Source organism: Zootermopsis nevadensis, unplaced genomic scaffold (assembly GCF_977971745.1).
Source record: "Zootermopsis nevadensis isolate Lab colony 2312 unplaced genomic scaffold, Znev_1.0 Znev_ptg000007l, whole genome shotgun sequence".
Lineage (NCBI taxonomy): Eukaryota > Metazoa > Arthropoda > Insecta > Blattodea > Termopsidae > Zootermopsis > Zootermopsis nevadensis.
Genome location: NW_028259139.1, coordinates 108,909 through 128,113, shown reverse-complemented (window position 1 = coordinate 128,113; position 19,205 = coordinate 108,909). Strand labels below are relative to the sequence as shown.

General features: G+C 46.9%; 1 protein-coding gene across 4 annotated transcripts in view; it reads left to right on the top strand.

The window, feature by feature from the left end:
* The window catches only part of EcR (Ecdysone receptor), a 223,356-nt gene that overhangs the window by 161,717 nt on the left and 42,434 nt on the right, over positions 1 to 19,205 (top strand). For all 4 annotated transcript variants that reach the window (XM_022083323.2, XM_022083322.2, XM_022083324.2 and 1 more), the window contains one exon: positions 830 to 1,573. In XM_022083323.2, the coding sequence (XP_021939015.1) occupies positions 1,072 to 1,573 (502 nt within the window). In that variant the 5' untranslated portion in view covers positions 830 to 1,071. The remainder of the gene's footprint in view (positions 1 to 829; positions 1,574 to 19,205) is intronic.

Here is a 19,205-nt window from a genome sequence, read left to right as displayed (position 1 = left end):
GGGCCCTTTGCCGTCCAGTTATGTGACGATGCTGTCAGGTAGGAGGAGGATGAGGATGAGGAAGGATGCGGCCTCTACCTTTCCGAAACCTTCCTGGAGGGATTAGGGACGCCACAGAAACGTCGGTGCACGGGCCAAGCTTTAGGCGCAGTGGCGACCCTGTTTCAACAATTTCTGCAAGCTTTCTTCACCCGCGGCAAGCTACGATTTACCAAAGACAAAGCCGAGCGGGGGTTGCCGATACAGAACAACGATTTCTGAGCTCAGTGCGACCATTATGGAGTCCCACACACAGTCCTATCTGTTGCCTTGTTATCTCATAATTGCCTTTTTTGTGTATTCCTTTACCTTTGAACTTCTCTCTTTCAGCCAGCGACATATTGCATGTCTTTTTGTGAATACAGCGTTGCACATTCGTCGATACTTGGATTTTATATCACGAACATTGACAAATAGTCAACACCGCTCTGCTGCCAAAATGCAGTGGATCTATCACAGGAACAGCAACAAAGATATTTCCTTATGCTCCGGCCCGCGCACGGTTTTCGGCCCTTCCAATCCTCGTGTCGTGGGTTCGAGCCCGAGGAAAGGCATGGGACGTGTGTCCGCGTCCTTTTTTGTGTAGGTCGCGCGGTCTGGCGATGGGCCGCTGTCTGATGTATCGGCTGGAACTGGTCGGAGGGCCTTGATCAATTGAAGCTGTAGACGAGAAACGTTACGTGGATTCTGTCCTGCCTCTTAATGTTGATGTTATTCGTCGCGTTGTAAACTTTCTTGAGGTTGCAATGAGCGTGGAATAATTTGTTTGGCGACCTTTCGTTTGTTTCAGATGACAACCGAATCAAACAGAGCGTCCTTGTGAACCACCCGGTGTAATTGCTGTGATCGGAAGTCGATTGAGACGTCGCCCGACGTCTTCGCCTCCGCCCACTCGTCTCGTCTTCGGAGGTGGCGTCGCTATGGATCGCCGACGGCGGTAATAGCCGCAACGACACCGTGAATCGGAGAGTCCCCCACGCGTTTTCGGACTATATAAGCAATTGTTTTGTGTTTGAGGGGGGCCAAGGGGTCATGGACGTGAAGCACGAATTAATTTACCGCGTGGGGGGCGGAGGTGATGGTGGTGATGTTGGTATTGTCGATAGCATCATGAAGGCGGGACTAAGCGGTCTGGGGGCCAGTGCAAGTGGCAGTGAGTTTCTCTTGAGCAGCGTAAAAACTGAGCCCCGGGTGCACAGTCCATGTGACCCCAGTGTAGGGACTACGGCGTCGGGGATCGAACTGGGTCACCACCTCGCATCTAGCGCGACGGCCACGTCGGGTGTGGCGCCAAGTAGCAGCGGGGGCGCAGCGACGTCGAATGGAGGCTTGTTTAGTGGTATCAGTGCAAGCAACAAACGACCTCGAGCCGATGACTGGTTACCTTCGCCATCTTCTGCTTCCGCGGGACATTTACCTCCTCTCACACCCTCTCCGGGACCTCCAGGACATCCATACACGGTTATCTCTAACGGGTATTCGTCTCCACTGTCCTCTGGCAGCTACGAGCCGTACAGTCCGAACGGAAAAATTGGTAAGTACAAGATTTTCCTGACTTTCTCTGAAGGGCCACGGACAGACGTGATTGGGACTTTCCTTGTGTGTTCGTTGCTGAAAGTGAAAGGAATGAGCGCGGATCAGGTTTCGACGAAATGTGGTATCCGATTCTGCGTTAAAGTTTGGAGAAATATCGTTTCGATGCATGAAACTGCTGCCTACTTTCGAACGGGTTGTGCCTCGCTCCACCTTCGAACTGGGGAACCAGTTTTCGTGACAACCCGCGACTGCTTTTCCATTGTCCATATCTGGAGGCCTTCTCCCGCAACCGTGACCCGAGGACGAGCAACACCGTGGTGACAAGGGGCCAGTATCAGTAGGCACGAACATAAAACGCACGCAAGTCGCTTTATCAGTACCCTTGCCGAACAAGTGGGCTGCTTCTTACACACGTGTTCGTTGATATCAGCTGTCACATGGAAGGGTCTCAGCCCGCAATTCGTGTTGACGGCGCAATCCAAAGAATGGGGTCATCTGTACGGCGTTTGGTTGGTTCTCCGTTAATCCACGAAAATGGTCGAATAGCAAAGTCATTTATGTCGATAAATGCTAATGAATGTGGGAGGACACGGTCGCAGCCAACTTTGAGGTACTGGTAAAACGAGTTACATACTGAAGGGAACTTACGTATAGTGATACCCGCTATTTCTGTTCGTTTACTTCGCTCTGTGCTTTTTGTGAGTCTGTCAGTGCTTAAGTACCATCGCGGTCTGATTATCACTTGCCCGACTTGCGTCTGACGTAGCGAGCCCCAGATTGGGCGGAAAACGCCCAGCGTTCTGGAAGTGGGCACAAATTTGAAACTGGCGACGGACGAACCTGACAATCCTGTGGCTGTCAGGCGACAGCGCTGAGCGGTGACTCTGGAATGTACATTTTTACGCTCCTTTTGGTACACCGGTATCTTGACGAAGCCGAGTAAGTAAACGGACAGTAGGACGAAGAACGTTGCGAAGCTTTTGTGATCCGTGACTTTCATCTTCTTGTTTTTACGATGTGCTGGGAATTAGGTTGCTTTTCGGAGCCCTTGAAATTCACGTTAATGAGACTTCCCTACATTTTTTTCTCGTATGTCGCCAGCGCCTCCTCTGACGATTGGTCGCAGTTCATGACTGGGGATGAAACCAGGCGCAGGAACACGCAAAAGACATAGTTAATAGAAACGCCCGCTTTTGCGTCCTTGTGTTTGCCTGCTTCATGCCGACAACAGAACCAACGCCCTTTGGAACGTATCGCTTGCTCGTTGTGCCGCGTAAAGCCACAGTCGTATCAAATGGCCCCGTGTTATATTCCCAATGACAACTATCTTCCTCCGAAAGAGCGCTGGACACGCGATTGCAGTCTGTGGAATACAGGTTATGTTGCGGGGGCAAGGCAGTGGACTCTTTGTTTTCTGGAAACATTAATACAATAACCGATCCCACCAAATGGATCGTATTTACAATTGTCTCATTGGCGTATTCTAGCGTCCATCACAGATCAGACGAGAGTCGGCTACCCCGGTCTAGTCTGCAACCCCCACCTCAGTATCCATTTTCAAATGTTTTTCCTGCTGAACTGATGCAGGCCTGGTGTTCGTTTCCCCACGTCTGTCGCCAAACTGCTTAAAATTAGGGTGTAGATGGGAGGATAATATTATATTTGATTGGCTCCGGTAGGATCCAGCGCGTGCTGTTGTGAACGCGGCCATGAACATTCCTCTTCATTGTCATGCGCCGGGCAAAGCCAAAGAAATGTGAGAGAACTAGAACAGAATTAAAAGTGCGTCGTTTGACGATGCTTTCCGCTCAGATAACGTAGAATCAAATGTTGCGTCGAACAAGGAAGGAATGTTCAGTTGGGAAGGAAACGGTCGCTGCCCTATTTTAAGTTGGTCGAGCTGAGGTTCCCAATCCGTGGCCCTCCGGCCTGCCTCTTGTAGTCTTGTGTCATCCTGTTTGATGAAAAATATCTGCCGCCTAAGTTAAATATTTAATTAACCAGTTAGAGTGAATTTCAGTGAACTTTACCATTCAGCAGTGTGTGTGTGTGTGTGTGTGTTTCTTGTGCGTCGAAGTGGAAAGAATAAAGGAGACAGCGTCGTCGCCTGTTGTCTGCAGCGCGCTCTTCTCAGTCACTCCCAAGACCCGCAGCCAATCCGATTGTGTGGTTTTCCATCAGAATTACCGGCTGTATTTACGAATTTTGCGATGTGCTAACACAATACTCTTTGTCACGTGGATTTTTAGACGACATCGTCAGACAGAACATAAATAAATAAAAACGCAAATTCAAATCCCAGGTTTTTTATTATTATTATTTACAAATTAGAGGGAACACGATAAATAGATTTGTTTCCGAAGGACAGTTTCGGGAGAGAGTAATCGCAGAGCAGTTCCCACTGATTATGTTGCTGTTACTCCCATTGGCCGCTGCACCCGCATAACCTTCAGTGCCTGATTACAAAACATCTGCGTGCCGCGCTGTTGTCATGCCGTTCGCATTCAGGACGCGGCAGTGAGTGAACCAACAAAGGAAGAATTTGTTTGCACTCTTTTCTGTGCCTGAAAGTGCAGTCTAAATTTTAAAATGGCCACGATATAAATATTTGAGAACAGAAATATCTGGGCTGTGGCGCCGTGTAGTCTGACGTTTTAGTGGTTTCAGAGGTCGCCACGTTACAGTTTGTGCCTTGGCTGTGGACAGCGATACAACAGATTTATGACGAAATTGAAAAAAAGCGTTCTTTGTGTTTTGTCCATTAAAATCGAGTATCAACTGCTGATAATTGGGAACGAGCGCTTGAAACAGCAGTCAGTCCTGTTTGTTCTCGTCAGTGCATTGTGTGGCGGCCACTCACATTCAGCCGTTATCCTGTAGACAGAAGCACTTACCCCGGACCAGGTTTTAGGGCAACTCGAGACGCTGTTCCGTGTTTACAAGGCTTCGACGTTGCGAGAAATGGAGTGGACGTACGAACAGACGAGAGAAACACGGGAATTTGAGAATCACCTAGCGATGGGAAGAATCTCACTTAACACGCGCCGAGAGATAGCGGATGGAACTTCGTTTTAACCCCCAGCACAGCCATAATGCACGAGACTCATATTGGGTTGGAATGCCTGACGATTTTAATGGCTACTCTCAGTGTTTTCAACCTAATATCGAAGTAACTAAGTCCGTACAGGGGGGGGGGGGGTCGTACTCGAGAAGTTAATAGACGCTTACCCGGCCAGGAAGTTTCCCGCCTGTTATGGAACCCAAAGGCTCGATATTGCGTTAACAAGATTCCCCTACCAGAGCCAGGGGTATCCGGCCCACAGCTTAGTAACATTTCTATAATGTCCGTTTTAATACGAGTATTATGAAATCGAACTCCTGATCAGGCGTGCAGTATTTCGTCGAATACCGGCCGGAGGGGGGAAGTGAGTTATGTGACGCTCTCGCACGAAACTAGTTACGCTAATTCAAATAAATGCCTTTGATGAATCCCAGAGTAAATATGAGATATTTGAGTGTTTACGGCGGTGAACATTTGGATGTTGGCTTTCTGGGTTGTAACGCCATGTGGACTTGCAGGCAGATCTACGTATATGCCACCATTGCGAGTCCTTTGAAATCTTGACAGAGTTAAAATGTTTGGCTGTCCTCGCAAAACACTGTGTCATGGCGAATGACACGTGGCTGTGAACATTAGTGAGTGTTAAACAATGCGATAATAAAAACTACGCTTTCCGTCGAATGGAGAATGTTATTGTCTTAGAAGTTATAGTGCTTAGTTAAACATTTCACTCATGCGATTGTGAGTCGTAAATTGATATCGTGACTAAGTGGGCATTCGATATGTGTAGAATCTGCCTCCACTTCACTCAATATTTGAATAATGTCGTGGAAGTGGACGTGCCACTTGCATCTTAGTGGTAGAGCAGCCTGTTGAGGTTTGGTGCAGACGTTGGCCGTCAGTACCTCTTCGTAGGTTGTGATTAGTCGCAGGGTTAACTTTTGTTTAATACGTAACATGACTCCGTTCGCATTACGTTCCGACGTCGAAGGGTTTTAAATTCTGTTTTGAGCCTCGGGGTGCTGCGCCTACAGAGGGTAGGACTTGCAGTTGTCGGAGAGAGAGAGACCAGGAGATGAAGAATCTTCACGCAGGGGGAGATCTCAAGAAACGCCGCGTTGTCTGACGAAGTTTTGGACGGGGGGACCTAACGCGTGAGACAGTGGGAAGGAGAATTTTCCCCCTCTCCTCTCGTCGTGTCATATACGAACACACACGGGAAATGAATTTAACCTCGGATCACAGGTTTTGATGCCAGAGAAGACAGTAGTAGGATAAAATTTCGATTTCTGAATTGGTTGAAATGCGACGAAATTTCGACTTTTCGTATTTGACCGTCAGTTTGGATATAGGGGGATTATTATGAATGATGACTAGGAAAGGATGTGGAAAGAGGTGATCGTGGACTGTCTGAAAGTTGTGTTGCGTATTTCGCTGGACACGACTGAAGAAAACCTCGAAAAAAAAAAAGCGAACAGGGCAGGAGGCTGTAGAATTGAAGCCGAGCCGACATTTGATAAAGAGTTCGAATTGTGTGTGATCGGTTCGCGGTTTGTATCTGCTTGAATGCGGCCATGATTTCAGTGTCTTCTCGTTTGCTTATGATCCCTTATTGCTATGTTACTTCATTGATAATAATTTTATAAGAAACATAATGAACCACTTAAGTGTGTTTTAGTATCCTTTCGTGCTGTGTGGTTCATGTAAGTCAATTATCATCATCTAGCCTGAAAGGATCGTAATCAGTGTTCCCTAATGATGATTTACATTTGTGAACAATGTTTATCAATGACTTTTATATGTCGAATGCGTAAATAAATCATAAAAGTGCCGTGATAAGATCAACGCGGTTATCAAAAGTAACCAGGGCCCAAATGTAGGAAGTTTGATATTATCTTCAAATAGAAGATGGAAACGTGTCTTTGTTTTTAGGTGTGGCCGGGCGTTCAAGTCGAGTGCGTTCGACACTTAAGACCATTTGCACCACATCCACGACTTTGGACTTTGAGCAGACCCGCTCGACGCTCCCTTGCGCCTTGCGTTCGCGCGTCGCTTTGTCTGGCGCACGGCAGGAGAGCTCGTTTCTGACCCATGCGCTAATTTTGGTTGACGGGTCAATGTGGTTGCTGCCAGCCAACACATTCAGTGTTGCCAACGTACAGACACAGTGCTTTGCGTGCAGACTCGCGGTGCCAAAATTCAGTGCCCATATTTATTTTGTTTTTGTTTCAACAAGTCGAATTTGTTGGCGTGTTTCCGATGTTTGCATTGGAAGAAATAAAGTTCTGTTTTGGTAGCAACATTTCAGCTACTTCAGATTACGTATTTTATTACTTTTCTATTCCTGTGATGGAGCTTGTGTGACTTGTTGCCTGCGGTACAGTCTGAGCCTGATAATAACGCGGAACCATCGCCACTCGTCATGGTCGGAATCGGAGTCGAATCTGAGAAACTCTTCAAAAGATGCCCCCAACAACTTCCTTAAGCACTGTGTGTTCTTGTTACAAAATAAGAAAAAACCCTCTTATGCCTGTCGAATTATTTGCTTAATATTTCCCCTTCAAACCCCGACTCAGAGAACACTTGCCGGCCATAAAGACATTCGGTGTATGTCCAAGGCAAACTTAACGCCGGACCCTTATGTGATCAGTGAGACAAAACCGGGGATGTCCTATAGAATTTCGAAGAAAGTTAAATAGACCTACATCAGTACACTTAAGAAATTCTGTACGTACAAAACCAGAGCTGAACTCGCCAGTCCATGGCACCGGTCTCTGTGGGGCTCTACCCTGTTCGTTTTACGTCCTGTGTGACCAGAGATTGCCGGTGGCGAACGTCAGATGTACATTGTACACCTTTGCAGTAGTGTGCACCACAGACTCGTGTGTGAGTGAAATAGTCAAAGTGGGAACTCGATATTGCTGTATGAACGTTATTACTATTCCATTGCTTTTAGAGCTAGATCACGCGGAAGATGGCGGATCTGCGGTGCATTGAAACCCTTAATTGAAGGATTTATGTGCGGATCAATGCAAGGGAAGGTGCAACCGAGACATTTGCCTGCCATCAGCGGCCACTTCTTCTTAGTCGAGATGTCTGTGCTACAGAATGTAGCCTATGGCCAGACACACAGAATGTAATCTAACAGTCGCTCAGCTGGTCGTCAAAGTGTTTCTTTATCCAGATTTTCCGACTAAAATTGTGTAAACTCGTCCGATTGTCTTTCTCCGGCGCCGTTGATTTCATCGCCCCGATATTTTATAAGAGTTGAAATTAGATGAGCTTTTCGTTTGCAGTGTCATCTCTTCATAGATCTAAATATTTTTCTCAGCGCCCTTAACTCGCATCATTCCCTCGGTGTGAGCGGCCATGGTTTGCTCAATATTCATAATCTAATTTGCTGCGAAACCTAGTAACAGAAAAAATGCCGATATTTCTTCATTTCTCATCGTGTGCTGATTACGTCGTCTGTGAGAAGTCTTTGAAGTAGGGTTCGGTGTCCACTGACTGTGGTCATTTAATTAAACATATTTAAATTATTTAATGAGCGTATTCTCGGTACTTGGGCGGGTGACCGAAACAACATGTCGGTCGTTTGCAGTTTGAATTTCCCCGTAGACGTTCTGACGCCTAGAAACTCTTCTGTGCTACGCGGAGTGCGGGTTGCTTTGACATTTGAAAACGTTTTATTTTCTTTTGTAGAAAGTGTTTTAGTTACTCGTTTGACTTTTCCCGTGGTCTAGATGTAGCTAAATTTGGGATCGCTGAAGATTTCGTTATGTGCGCGTGTGAGTGAGGGTTCTACAAACTAAGTGAAATGAAGTCTCGTTAAATAACGTAAGAACCGAGTTTTAGATGTGCTAATTATAACTGTACCTAGCAAAACGTGTTCGCAGACAATCCCTGTAACGCGTGACATAGAACAGTGTTAAACCTCTCAGACGGAGTGAGGGCACCAGACGACGACAACAAGAATTTGCAGTTGTTGTCACAAACACCAGGCCACCCGCGTAGAGCCAAGTCCCAAAGTACGTGCAATCAGAGTGGCGTGGGCAGTGGACAGTGTCCGACGCATTGTTGGAACAAGGAGTAATGGCTTGATGTGGCACACGCCGGGCCTTTGTTACGCGTGCAGAGTTTATCGGTGGTTCGTCGTCGTCGCAGAGCACGTACGGCGATGGCGACGAACACCGCGGCCGAGGAACTGCGCCGATGCGTTTTCACGTACTCACGAACTCGTGAAGGGAACCGCCAACCGGAAGACACTAAGAAGTACACCAGCAGATGTGCCTTCCGGTCCTAGACCGCGAAGAAGAATGGGTCACTTTCGTGAGTACGATGTCTGCAAACGAAACAGCAGCAGCAGCAGGAGGAGACTAAAACTGCACACCAATCATATCAGGGGTGCACACTGTAAATCCGCGTCGGACCTAACTCGGGCACATCCGTAGATCGTCGCTACGTGATTGCACGAAATCTGTGCCTGGCCTCTGCGATCTGTTGCGGAGACGTTTTGCCGCCTCGAAGAGCTTGTAGTTTCTTTCGCATTTCAGCTTTATTCAGTTTTTTGTCGGGATTTCTCTTCTCGCTCTTCCGCTCCACATACAAACAAGTATCAGCAATCCCACCCACGTCCAAGATAACACAAACACTAAAACTGATAATACATTTTGCCGTGTGATAATGACAGATGACCCGAGGCCTTTAGAGGGCTGGGGGGAGAGGAAAAAGTAGGAGAAATCAAACAATTACAATTGTTGTCGCAACGAATGAACTATGAACTGAATTGTCCTGAGGATGGAGGCGATATTTTACTCCGAAACATTCATGATCGCCAAGAAGGCTACATTGCGTCACAGCCCATGAGATCAAATTCTCACAACACTGAAAACCTCGCATATCATATGGACGTCACTCTATTTTTATAGAAAAAGACGTAACTACACCCCAGTGTGAGTGCGTAAGCAAACACGCATTGCCCTGGTTCCGCCATATTACACATGCAAGTGGTTACGAGAATAACCTTAAGGTTAATTGCAGGGACGTATGTTAGGGCCTGGCGTTTGCTTTTGTGAGTAGGGTTAGGAATATTTGGGTTCCATAGTGACAAAGACATTTTGTGGTCACTAAAATATTCGATGGTGTGGCGGGGGTGACATTTTAAGAGTAAATTATGTGCGGAACTCGTAAGGTCTTCGGCTGATAACGAGCTGATGACCTCAACCGATGACGCGCGTAAGGAAGGTTCCTTCGTTCGTTCACAGCTGGAGAAAAGCACAATCAGATCGAGGAGAGACAAATGCGACGGGCAACGCTAAAATCTCGTTAGTTTTGCTGCCCTAGAATTCATAATCGTAACACAGGATTGCACACTGCTTACGTGCACGAGGCATTTATATCCAGCATGTTTCAGGGTAAAAAGAGCTCATTGTCTCGTGTGTTATCAGCAGGTCGAATGCGGATTTTAACTTTTTTCCTTGTCACGCATTAGAAATATTTCGCTTCCGGCTTCTGCCCCGCAAAGTAGAGATGAAAACGTCCAGAACTGATTGCACCTGTCGTTTTCACATGGACTTGTTCAAAGCGGAGAGACCAGTGGGGCGAGGCTGGCGAAACTGGAGGGGGCCAGATGTTATTGGGGCGATGAAATTAAGGGTGCTGAGGTGGGCGAGGCGTGCAGCACGCGTGTGATGGGAAGAAACCACTTGGCAGCCTGCAGCCGTAGACGGCGTGATAATATTAAAGTGGGTCTTTGGTGTAGCTTTGTAGTATGTGAGGGCGGGTCTGGTGAACGTCGTGACTCCATAAAGGTTGGGGAATTTCTTGGCCAGGTGAGCGACTGTCTGCTTCTCAGGAATTACTTGCGTCGTATAGATAGACATTTTTATCTGTGGTTAACACCCCGAGAATACGCCTGCTGCGTGTTTGAGTGACGTCTTCATTTGGTCATTACGTAAAGGGAGAAGAAAAATGATCCGTACGAAACTAATTTCTAACTCGACAAAATTGTGTGATTGCGGGCAGTGGCGGTTTGGGGGCTTGTTACGCGCGAACGTTTTGAATGTGATCGACATGTGCAGGATACAAAGTTCTGTTCATAAAATTCATTTTGCTTTGAGGCTTCACGGCGTTACATCGACTCTGGTAGAAGGTGTGGATAGGAAGGAACATCGAATGTAAGAAACGTCTTGAATTTGTGTCGGAGGACGGAGGAAAAGTGTTGGCAATCTCAGGGTATTTGGCTCCCAAATGGGATATAAAGAGAATTCAAACCACGGGGAGACACGAGAGGAACATTCACCTCGGATATCAACGTTCGGTCCACTTTGTGTGCGTGTGTCACACGGTTATCAACAAATGCCACTCCTGCTCGGATGCGCGCTCTGCCGGCTTGATATCGAGTTCGTTGTATCCACGGCCGCTGCGGAGAGAGAGTCGCGCCTCTGTTATCATGTCGGCAGAAGCGACGCGTGTTTTATTGCGTAATTTAAATTTTGATTTCTGTTTCCGTAATCAGGCCGTGAGGCCAGTGGCCCACCGCACAGGACAGAACCACTGGTTGATCTACCGAGAGCTGGTTTGGTGTTAATTAACTCGTGTCTCTGCAGTCGCTGATTGTCTGTGCTGGCCGATACCCTGGGTCGGAGATCAGGGCCAAATTGTTCTTTGCGATATTGTCGCTGAGACTGATTGACCGGATGACGTCACTTCCAAAGTATTTGACATAAAAGATCGATTTCGTTACGTTCGTGCCCTATACAGAGAGCTCTTCGCGAAGTTTAAGTTCACTAGAAACTGGATTTGTATCAGCAATAAATTAACTTCGGTGCTAGCGAAGTTACAAAGAGCATCAAGAAGAATCCATTTTTCTGCCACGGGGCTTCAACAAACAAGTGAAAGATACATTTCTTCTTCGTTTGCTTCTCTTTCAAATTGTCGAAATGCTTCACGTGGGCAGAGAAGTTTGCTCGGGTCCTTTGGGTGAATTCATTAAGAGCGGGTTTAAATATTGGCACTGATCGGATAAGCAGTTATGCCAACGAGGAGGAACAAAATACGTCTACCGCGTTCTCGGCTGCGCTGTGTAGGGGCCATCGTAATTGACCTTGGCATTTATTTAATACTCGGACATTTTTGAAAGCCAGTCGCATTATAGAAGCCACATTGCCTAGGAATATTGTCGCCCACCCCACTCCACCCGCGTTACCAAATTTGATCGAAATATGTCGTATGCAGGCTTTCAAGACCTCGCCATTTTATGTTCTGCTCAAAGAGCCGAAGTTCTTCAAACGTACTGCAAGTGAGGCGTGCTTGAAGACCTACGCGCCCCAATCCGTCTCTCGAGGTTGGACAGGCGGCTTCAGATCTCTTAACGTCTTCTAGAGACGACCCGCGAACACCGGAAAACTCCGTTGTTACGAATTTCCTTTCTTCGGTCGGTGTCGAGTTTCGTTCTGGGGAAACAGGAAATCTCGTACTGCCGTTGAACTAGACGTCTTTATTAGGAAATACGAATTCTTTGTTTGTCAGAAGACGTGTAGGAGGACTTGAATGGCCCGTTCAGACTTACAGTTCGGCAAACTTAATAAAGAATACAAATTACCTGAGACCTAACCTAACCCAACTTACCGTAAAGCAATAAAACCATACTTAATCAGGGGTTCCGCTGCTGCAAAAAGGAGTCATTTGATGAGCATGACTTTAGGTACACGTTTACGCAAATCATTAAGTTTTTGTATGTCTCGGAAGTTAGGTGCACAGGGCATAAACGTCGTGTGGCGTGCCCTAGAGAGAGATTGCCATGGGTCGTCGTGATCACACGCACCATCTCGCCTCTCTGCTTTGAAGAGTTTGCTCCTTTCTTGCAGAAGACTCCTCTGCTCTGCCATTTTCCTCGCGCTGTTCTGTCTGTTCAAGCAAATTGCTTATTTGTACGCCCTCAGCAGTTGTCAGTAAAACTTTTCCGCTGGTGGAAGTTGGCACACGTGCTCGATCGTGCCCTAATTTTTGTCGCAGAAGCTTGGTCCTGCTTTACCCGTGAAACTGTTGGGATTTTGGCAAACCCAGAAGGAGACGGGAAGATCGAATGGATCGTAGGAAGGTCGGAGATGGATGGTAATGGACTCAGGATCGGGCGTTGGTGCCGGCCGCGTTGTGCACCCAAGGAATGCGATTCGCACAGTGATTCCACTGCCTTCTAACCACGCGTCATTTGCATGAAATGCGGGAGGAATCCATGTCTGTTTGTTGAATGGCGTTGGGGAGATGATCATGCAGACGATGTTTCTAAACCGTGAAATGGCTTTCTTTTACGTTCGATGCGGTTTTATTGAAAGTTTGAGGCCTTCTTTGTCGTACGAACAAGACGGAAAAACTGTACTACTGCCGTGTGCCAAGTGTTCGCGGGTGAGACGCGTCCTAGCTCTTTTCAGCTCGAAGTCCTTGAAGCGTAAGGGACAGTTTCGAGTATTCTTACCCTCGTCACTTGATGGAAGTATCAGCTCAATTCTCTGGACAGGGAACCTCCGGTGCTCTTTGGAAAGGAAGTTGGGGAGTGGAGGAAAATGTCTGCCCGCACCATGAACGGTGTCCATTCTTTTAGTGTCCGCGCGCAATATGGCGGTCGGGTAGGAGAAGTCGCGTGAGACAAACTCGATCTCATTAACCAGTAGCATTTTTGTCCGATCGCACACCGAATTTATCGAACTAGTTTAATGCTGAAACGATTCAGAACTGTTTGGGTTGCCTGTCGCGTACTTGCGAGGTGGCGTCTTCGTTGTGAGGCCCGCGAGTGGCAAAGGACGTGGACGTCTTAAATACGAATGGAAACAAAAGGATTTTTCAAAAAGGTTTTGGGTGTAGTGAATAAGACAGTGATGACTGAATGGGACGATGGAGGCAGCTGCAGGACTGAGCGGCGCCCCTCAGAAGATAGAAAGGGAGAGTTTTTGTCTGGCCTGCCGGAAGAAGAGGAATGTCTTTATACCCAGGAAGTTCTGTTTTGCTAACAGAAAGAAAGAAGAAGGAAAACATTTCCAAGGTCAGGCAGGTGGGTTCAAGTGGTTGGGGGGGGGGGGGGGAAGCAGGGAAACGAGGCCACGTGCTCTTTTTTTGCTTTGTTTTTAATTTTAGAAAGTAAGACCAAGGTCGTCTTCGCAGATGGCGCGCGTTGTTGTCCGGGAGCGGATGGGGTTTTCGGCCCCCCGTTCCTTGTTTTGGCGCGCGAGGAAGAGAGCGTCGTCGCAGCAGCTGGAAAACCAAAACGCGTCGTTCGACAGATTCCGAGGCAGTGGACGTCGTCTGGGCCGTGTTTGGTCCGTCTTCTCATTTACCGCATCCTAATTAAACAAAAACTGACGGTCGCTCAGTCAGCCAAGCATTTCCCCGCCTTTTATGGGACATGAAAGCTAAGTCTCTTTAAGACTTTCCCCCAAGATCGCTTTTAATATTATCCTCCCGTCTTCTTCTAGGTTTGCCAAGCGCTGTGTTGCCTTCATGAGTTCAGATAAAAGACGTTGTCTGTGTTTCTCATCTCTCCTTGATTTGATCATCCTCATGGAATATTCTGAACTGCGTGGCAAAGATCTTTCGCCGAGTTCCGTCTGTCTTTTCCCCCGAGTGTGTGTCATTTTGGTTTGTTGGTTTCCTTTCGATACCTCGCATCCTACGACGTGCCGAGGCTTGTATTCGCTAATCGGACAGTTTTCGTTTCGTTTAATTTTGTCTTCCATTGCGTTTTCAGACTGGCACTCAGTGGCACTCGTTTAAAATGGCGCTGGCATATTTTTAGTAATGGAAATAACAAGTTACACCAAACTTCTCGTTCGTTCGTTCCTAAAAGTAACACGAAATTTTCGCCTGGGGACAGGAAGTTGCAGGTCCTTAAACGTTTCATGCAATTTCCGCCTGTATTTTTTTATGATTCTTTAGTTTTTGCATGTGGCAGATGGTTGACGACTGACATCCGAAGAGCGAAGAATAGAGGGGAGGGAGGGGAGGTACATCGGCTTCTAATTTATGTTAAATTTGCGATATTAGATTCTGTATCTAATTTGACTAACCTTGAGGTCCGGAGGTTCCCCCTCTGCGTGCGTGCAAAAGCAATGAATGCAGACACAGGGTGTTCGCAGTTTTACTCCAAAAAAGTGTTTCCAAAGTCAGTGTAGCGATGGGCCTGTTAAATGTAAACCCAGCCCAACACAGTTCATAATTATTGGTTTGTGATCGGTGTGTTGTACTGGACGTTGTCTCAGATATGGACCGACGTTTCGGGAGTTGGGTTTGCCTAGGTAGTATTGATATGCAAAGGTTGCGGTTTCGATTCCCACTGCAGCCACCGGTCTTAAAACCCTTTGAGCAATTGAATCTGTTCATGCAGGCGAACATTGTCATCCGTCGGATGGCCGGGAGTTTTACGTGGACCGACACCGGATGACTCGTCTGTCGTGTGGGCCTAGTAGACTTGACATTAATTGGTTCAGTGAAGGTGCGAGCGCATTGTAAAGAACTTCCTTTATTTCAGCTCACAATGTCTTGTAGGAGAGGTTTGAAGTGGCGAGTCTTTTAAAATTAAAATCGCATCGTGACAACGAGTTCATTCGACACGGTTTTTTCCCGCCTTCTGCACCGATTAATTTATTTGCTTGTATCGGCGAGTAGAGCGAGCCTAACCTGCATGACGGGAAACCGAAGGTTGCGGAGTTCAGGTCTTCACTTCATCGGTCCAACGGATAGATTTTTGTGTTTTGCAGACCCACAGTTCAAGTATTGTCGCCAAGAGGTCGGCTGTTGTGATTGGTCCTTTATTTTCCTTAGTTTCAGCAACCACGTAAAGGCTTGGAACCTTAAATTATGCCTCACCCCCTTCGTTCGATATAATTTTTATCCAATTAATTTATCCTATCGAAAATAAACCACAAATATACAAAATAGCTGCAAGGCATTTACCTTGGGTGCAGGGGTTTTGCTTTCTGCAACCCCCCACCCCTCCCCCGGTACGAAACTAAGCTTGGAAGGGGCAGTTTAGTTGCATCAGCAACCACTTGTTTTGCCGTGGCGCTGCATGTTCAAAACATTTGAGCCTTCAGGCCATTCCCACACTCGTCTTCTTTAAGTTCTGCTTAATCCTGCCCACTTCTTAATATTTACATCACGTGACCTCAACAGTGGCCTCGAGGGCGTTCAGCGCAAGAATGGCTCATGTATGCAGCAGGTTATAAGGCGTTTTACGATTCGACGAGGGCCGAGTTGAATGCATTCGGTATGAGGAGAGGTTAGGTATGTGTGGCGTCTCTTTACTTAATCCGCATGGGACCGATTGGTTTAGAAGGCACTGCAAGCACAACTTCATCCGAACATCAGCAGAGGAGGGCGAGGAGGATCCCGCCGTTGAAATGCTACAGACTAATGGCGGAACGGGCTAATAATCCTTGACGTCGTGAGTTCCGAAGTGGCCAAGAGAAGAGACGGGCGAGCGTGACGTAACACCTTACTCAAAGTGAGAGGAGCGACCAATGAAGAGAGGGCCGAGCCAAGATTATTATTTTTCGTTCCTCATAGTGACGCTGATGGTGGTTGGCGTTTGACTCTGACCGGCCGATGGCATTTTATAATAGCTCTACAGCAACTTCCGGTTCAGTGAGGACTTAGCAGTCACGCGAATTTTTGTGCATCCCAGAAACAAAGAAAGTTTCCACTGTTGACCGCGTTAATGTTCTAAGACTCGAAGGAGCGACCTCACGTTGATTGCCTCCTTGGCCTCGCATTTTATCGGTTCCAAGATGCGTGGCTTTCTAGCGATCACCCTTCAAGAACAGATGGGGGCAGGAAGATTTTTATTATCTATACGTGACTTTGTGTTTGTCGTGACTAAGTTTCTCAGTTGGTAAACGATTTGTCGCTCAAAACAATTCTGATGATCGATCGGACAGAAATCCCGGAATGTGCGCGTGGGGTCTTTGAACATTGCAGACAGACGCCCTCACTGAAGGCATTCTGCAGTCCCATCACATTCTTCCCATTCAAAATGCTACTGACCGTTTAATTGATAGGAGCGGCTCATGAAAACGTGTATTGAATGTATTTCGCGCTTTTAGTTACGACAGAAAACGACCCTTAATGTTTTAGTGACACTGGTTAAGGTCTGACTCCGGCATATTCAGGTGTAGAATTCTGTGAGAGAAAAGTTTTGCCGGAAGATAGCAGATCTCTTTGGAAAAGCACCGGACTGCAGCGATACCCTTTGCTACCGCGAAACTATACACGGCAGTGCCTGAACCGTGATTCTTGACAGTAAGAGGTTAGCTTTTATATAAGAATCATAAAATGTCAGTCAGAATCAACTTGTTCCTCGAACGTTTAGCGTTGTAAGAGAGGCTTGCATGTTTTTAACGCAGTTTCTCAAACGGGTTACTGCTTTAAAACTCTGAGTCGTCTAATGGTGAGGTGGCTGTGAGTGGCATCGGGAGGATCTGGAAGGAAGCGGTCTTCATCGTTGAAGTCACCCAAAATTACCTTGCTGGGACTGAGAAGAACCAAGGAAAGTCGCAGCCAGCGAAACCGGTTTCGAGCTTATGATGCAAAACCGGAAACTTTCTGCTGCAAAACAGGAGTGAGAACCATGGTCAGATGTAAAAGTGGGCGATTGTTTTTTTTAATGTCTGTGTAACGAGACCCACAACACAGACGAACACATTTCTGCCCTGAAATGTTATGTCCACGTGCGACTGACAGGGGGTGGGAGGCGTTGAAATCACTCGTGCACGAGGGAGCCTCTCCCCCCTCCCCCAGAATGTTACACTGCCTGTGCTGTGTTTCGAGTGAGGCGAGCGAACTACCGCTTGAGGTGGGTCAAGGTCACTTTCCAGATGTTCGCCGGAGAGCTGGAAGGGGTCGTTCATATCGAGCGCCGTTCATTTGTGGACGAGTTTCCGTCGTCAGCTTCTATGCGTCCCGACTTGCGATATGCTCAATTCGGATCGACTTCTGAATTTGTGAACGTGTCCGGGCGTTCGGTGGGACATCCTGGATGGGTGATAAGCCCGTTGCAAGGTCCCAGGATCAAATTCCTGCCCGGAATGGGAATCGAACCCACGTGGTCACCGCTGGTCCACTACGAATGGCGAATCTCGTTGCAGATACAAGTCCACTGTCAGTGCACATGCACCAATCTGCATAGTTAAGTCTTACTGCTGACAAACCGAATGGACATTCGGGAATGCGCTTATTTCGTTGTTGCAGGACTCAGCAACTCCGTGTACCAGGGTTCTTGACACTTGTCGAAGAAGTTCCATGCCCTTTATAGGACCCGAAGGTTCGATGTCGAGCTCACAGGAGCCCGCAACTCGGGCCCGTCGTTAAACACAGCTTTTATCCGAACCTTAAGAGGCTTAAGTGATAATAGACTCGCATGTTTTATAGCGTGCGTCAACTTTCCTGAAACGCCTTACTCTATAGGCAATGCTGTTAAAATTGTTTCATGACTAGATACGGTTTAGTAGTAACAAGACCCACGTGTTTACGAGGTCGTAGTCTAAGACGGAATCCATTTTAATTTTTATTACTGACTTATTTTACAAGAAGCTAATTTAGCTTTGGAGCGATTGTACAGGGCTATAGAGAAGTGACGCAACCTTAAAATTGTTCTGATTATGAAAAAAATTAATTACGCACATGTCAGAAAGAGCAGTGTTTTATGAGGTGTTGGAAATGTCCAGATCATAACAAAATATGACGAACTGTCGTCGTTCAACGCCGAAGGTCGACCAGACGAGATCATTTCGAACTGTTTGGTAGAGGAAATTCGGGAGACTTATTTCTGAACTCATTCTGGCCGTCAAAGTAAGGAGATGCCAGGTTGCGTTCGGCGAGGAACACATGAAAAAGACATGCGTGCACCTCGGCTGTTGCAAGACAACTGACGGACTTTGCGCGCGCAGGTTGCAACATGACGAGGCCAGAGTCGGCTCTTGTGTAGCCACGGCGATGTTGTGTGTTTATTGATTCACGTGAACTGTACTGAATTGCAACCATCGACAAATATTTTAATGTGGGTTGCGTAATTTTTAAGTCATTCTGTGCATCTTTACGCGTACTAATTAATGCTGGATTCGATTCATTATCGACCGGGTCGAAACTTTGTCGTTTCGAAATGTTCTTAAGTACGTTTTTCGTCCGTAGATCAGCCAGTTTTGAACACTGTTAAACAGAAAACCCCTTATTACTGACATGGCAATTTTCCAAGAATCTTAAGCGATCAGTTTATAAATTCGATCCTTTCAAGCAGTCCGTAAGTACGGGTATGGCGCAGGAATAAAACTTATAAACCAAGAGGAAATATTGCCACTGTCGTGTGGTAGGACCCGAACCTAGCTTACTGACATCATGGACTATGGCACGTGGCTTTATCGGCCGCGAAAGTTCCGTAGGGACGGAAATTATTATTATTATTATTATTGATAATTAATAAAAACGACGTATACAGAAGCGGTCGTAGGTTTTTTAAGGCTCAGGAAAACTACGAATATTGAAGATGACCAGTATCTGGGCTGAGATTCGAACTAAAGACCTC